This window comes from Cebus imitator, unplaced genomic scaffold (genome assembly GCF_001604975.1).
Source record: "Cebus imitator isolate Cc_AM_T3 unplaced genomic scaffold, Cebus_imitator-1.0 Scaffold509, whole genome shotgun sequence".
In the NCBI taxonomy this organism is placed as follows: Eukaryota; Metazoa; Chordata; class Mammalia; order Primates; family Cebidae; genus Cebus; species Cebus imitator.
Window position 1 is genome coordinate 378,756 of NW_016107824.1, and position 3,029 is coordinate 381,784.

Here is a 3,029-nt window from a genome sequence, read left to right on the forward strand (position 1 = left end):
AGGTCACCAGGCAGGCGGGTAGATGTCCCAGGGCAGGGAGGGCTTGGAGCAAGGCCTGGAGCGTGATCCTCACGTAAGGAAGAAAAGTGGCCGTCTGGGAGAGGAGCAGTGAGACCCCAGGCTTCATGGCGGGGTGAGCCCCAGAGTACATTTTGGGGGCCTGGTGGGGTGACAGCAGCTGAGATGGGACAAGGCCGCTGGGCCGGACAGGCAGTGGCCTCTGTTCTGGAAGCGGCTGTTCTGGAGGCCACTACACCTGGCCAGGCAGGGCAGTCAGGTGGGACCTGGGGTGCTCACTGCTTGCTCTGGCAAGAGCCTTCGGGAGGCGAGAGGGGCCCCAGCAGCTGCTCCTTCGCTTCCTGGAGCCGACTCTCGCCTGAAGGGCCGCGGTGCCGGAGCCGGGCTGGGATGCTTTGTCCCTCCACGCGCCGCCCGGGGCCGCCGATTCTCCAGTGCAACCGCTCATTGCGGTGGAGCTGCGGCGCTGCTGCAAATTGACACCATTTGTTCTGTGGAATGTGCTTTATTTCTACACCACAGGCAGAGTTCTTACCCCCCAGCAGCTCAGGGTGCAAGGCGGCCTCATGGGGGAGGGGCACTGGCCAAATCCCTGGTCAGTAAGCTCAGGAGAGCTGGGGTGTCCTGGACAAGGAGCTGGCTCCCGGGAGGGTCCCGGCTGCTTGTGCTGGCCGTGGGCTCCAGGACACACATGGCAGCCTCCTTCCTGGCTCTGGCCCATCCCGCTGGTCGCCTCAGGGAAGCAACGTGGTCTCTCTTCAGGTCTCTCTCCCCTAATGCGGAGGCTGAGTGCCTCTGTGAATGGTCGTGTAACCCTTTCCCTGCCGCTCTAGGTGACAGTTAAGGTTGAGATGCCCACTGAAGACAAAGGCTTGACCTGAGGCCAGGAGCAAGGAGGGCGTGGGAGTCCCAGAGGCCAGGGCAACCCTGCGGCCCCCAGCAAGCCCGCTGGGCTCCTCACAGCTGAGGCTGGCCCTGCACAGCCAGAGGGGAGCCCAGGGCTAGCCACCCAGAGAGGGCACCCCATGTGGGGCAGACTCTGACCCAGAGGGGCCTCACTGTGGCCACCACCTGCAGCCCAGGGCCGTGAGGAGGCCCGGCAGAGCCAGACAGGGCCTGTGGACTGAGCAAAGGCTGGCCTGGACCGGACCCCCTCTCCTTTGACCTGGGGCACAAAGGTCCCCTCTGTGAGGAACTCGCAGCCGGGCCCCTTTTTACTCCTCACACAGCTCCCAGGCCCCTGGAAACCTGTCCACCTCGTCCTTCTTGGCCTCACCAGCCCTGGCCCGAGCTCCTCCGCCCTCACTGCCTGGCTGGGGGTGCGTGAACACCCGGAGCGCAGGGCTGGGCATGAAGTCTGGTCTCCATGCACTGGACCTGGTGCGAGCCGGCTCCCTGCCGGCACCGGGTGCATGAGTACATGGACAGAGGCGTGGACAGATGACAGCAGGTCAGCGCGAGGCCAGGCCAGGCTAGCCGCCACACAGCAAGGGGCGAGGTGGGCTGCAGGAGCCCAGCCTTGCTGGCATGGGGTAGGGAGCTGTCGGCCGCCAAGGTACTGAAGGAAGAGAGAGTTAGAGCCTGTCCTCCCCAGGCCTGTGAGGGTGGCTCTGGCTCCCTCCTGTGCCGGGTGGCGGCTGTCCTCCCTCCAGAGCTCAGCCCCAGGGCTGATGTGCCCACACAGCTGGCACTGGGCTCTCAGGAGGCAGACGGGGGTGTAGGCAGCCGGACCCCTGACCCTTAGCAGGGCAAAAGGGAGGCGGAGGCCCAGCCTCTGTCTCGGGAGGCACAGTGGGCAGCTGGGGTTGGCGCACTGGGAGTGGGCACCCAGGGTTGGCACAGGGGGTGGGGCTGGCCGGGTGCCCACTCCTTCCTGGGCTTGTTGGGAGGCCGGCCCCATCTCCATGGTGTGTGGAGCTACGGAAGGCTTTATGTCAAGAGGCAGAAAGGCCCCATGAATATTTCATTAGGGAGGCGACGTGGGGCCGCCAGGAACATCTGGCAGCAGTCTCTTGGGGGCTCTGAGCCAGCGAGGGAAGCAGGAACTGTGAAACTCAGAGGCGGGGGGGGGGGGCTGCGGCAGGCAGAGGGTCCCCTCCGGCGTCCACTGTTACTGCTGTGGGCCGGCCAGCCTGCTCTCCTGACCAAAACCATCCCCACGCGGGCGCACCTGTGGGTGACATGGGGGTGACGGCAGGACCGACCTCCTCGCTCCCCGACAGCCCCCTGCTGACCCTTCCCACCCAGGCCCATGGCCTGGGGCACCCACTCACACCACTGTCCTCATGGCTGAGACCAGGAACCCATAGCTGCTGCCACCCCCACGCCCAGCGCAGACCCCAGGCCAGGGTTCCAGCCGGCACCTCGCCCACCCGAGTCTTCTCTGGGAATCCTAGACTGTGTGCGCCCTGCCCTGAGCCTGAGGGGCCAGGGACGCTGTTGTCCCCGAGTCTGGCAGCCTGAGTGTCTATGCCACCAGCACCCATGCTTGGCCACGCCGGAAGAGGGCAGTGGGCGCAGGGCTGTGTCCAGACACCCGTTAGGGACGCTTACTGTGCCAAGGTCCACCGGGCATTGCCCCCCACGGCGCCCCCACGTCAGGACTTGGAATGGAAAGCCCCTGTTGTGAAGTGCTGGCCGGCGTCAGGCTGAAGCCTCCCGGGACTGTGGGCTCAAGAGGAAAAGGAAGCCGAGGGCGGACAATCATTGGAGCCCCGCCCCATCCCCGCCCCCAGGACCTCTGAGGCTGGGCCTCTGTGTGGCTCTGAGCCTTGCCCCAAAGTTCTGAAGCATAACCCAGACCCCAGGACCCTGTGTCCCCCATCTCTTCCCTGACCCTAGGACCCTGTGTCCCCGACCTCTGCCCAATCCCAGGACCCGGTGTCCCCCATCTCTTCCCTGACCCTAGGACCCTGTGTCCCCAACCTCTGCCCAATCCCAGGACCCTGTGTCCCCCATCTCTTCCCTGACCCTAGGACCCTGTGTCCCCAACCTCTGCCCAATCCCAGGAC

The 3,029-nt window shown here is 65.6% G+C and overlaps 1 protein-coding gene across 5 annotated transcripts in view; it reads right to left on the bottom strand.

The window, feature by feature from the left end:
• Window positions 1–586: 586 nt before the first annotated feature.
• Window positions 587–3,029, bottom strand: part of LOC108292819 — a 4,823-nt gene continuing 2,380 nt past the window's right edge. The window contains exons 1-2 of one of the 5 annotated variants that reach the window (XM_017513923.2): window positions 2,572–2,600; window positions 587–2,188 (exon numbers count right to left, since the gene is read on the bottom strand). In XM_017513923.2, the coding sequence (XP_017369412.1) occupies window positions 848–1,924 (1,077 nt within the window). In that variant the 5' untranslated portion in view covers window positions 1,925–2,188; window positions 2,572–2,600 and the 3' untranslated portion in view covers window positions 587–847. Of the gene's footprint in view, window positions 2,189–2,505; window positions 2,683–3,029 lie in introns of those variants that run through there. The other 4 variants (XM_037733258.1, XR_005197622.1, XR_005197620.1 and 1 more) reach the window with 4 other exon arrangements.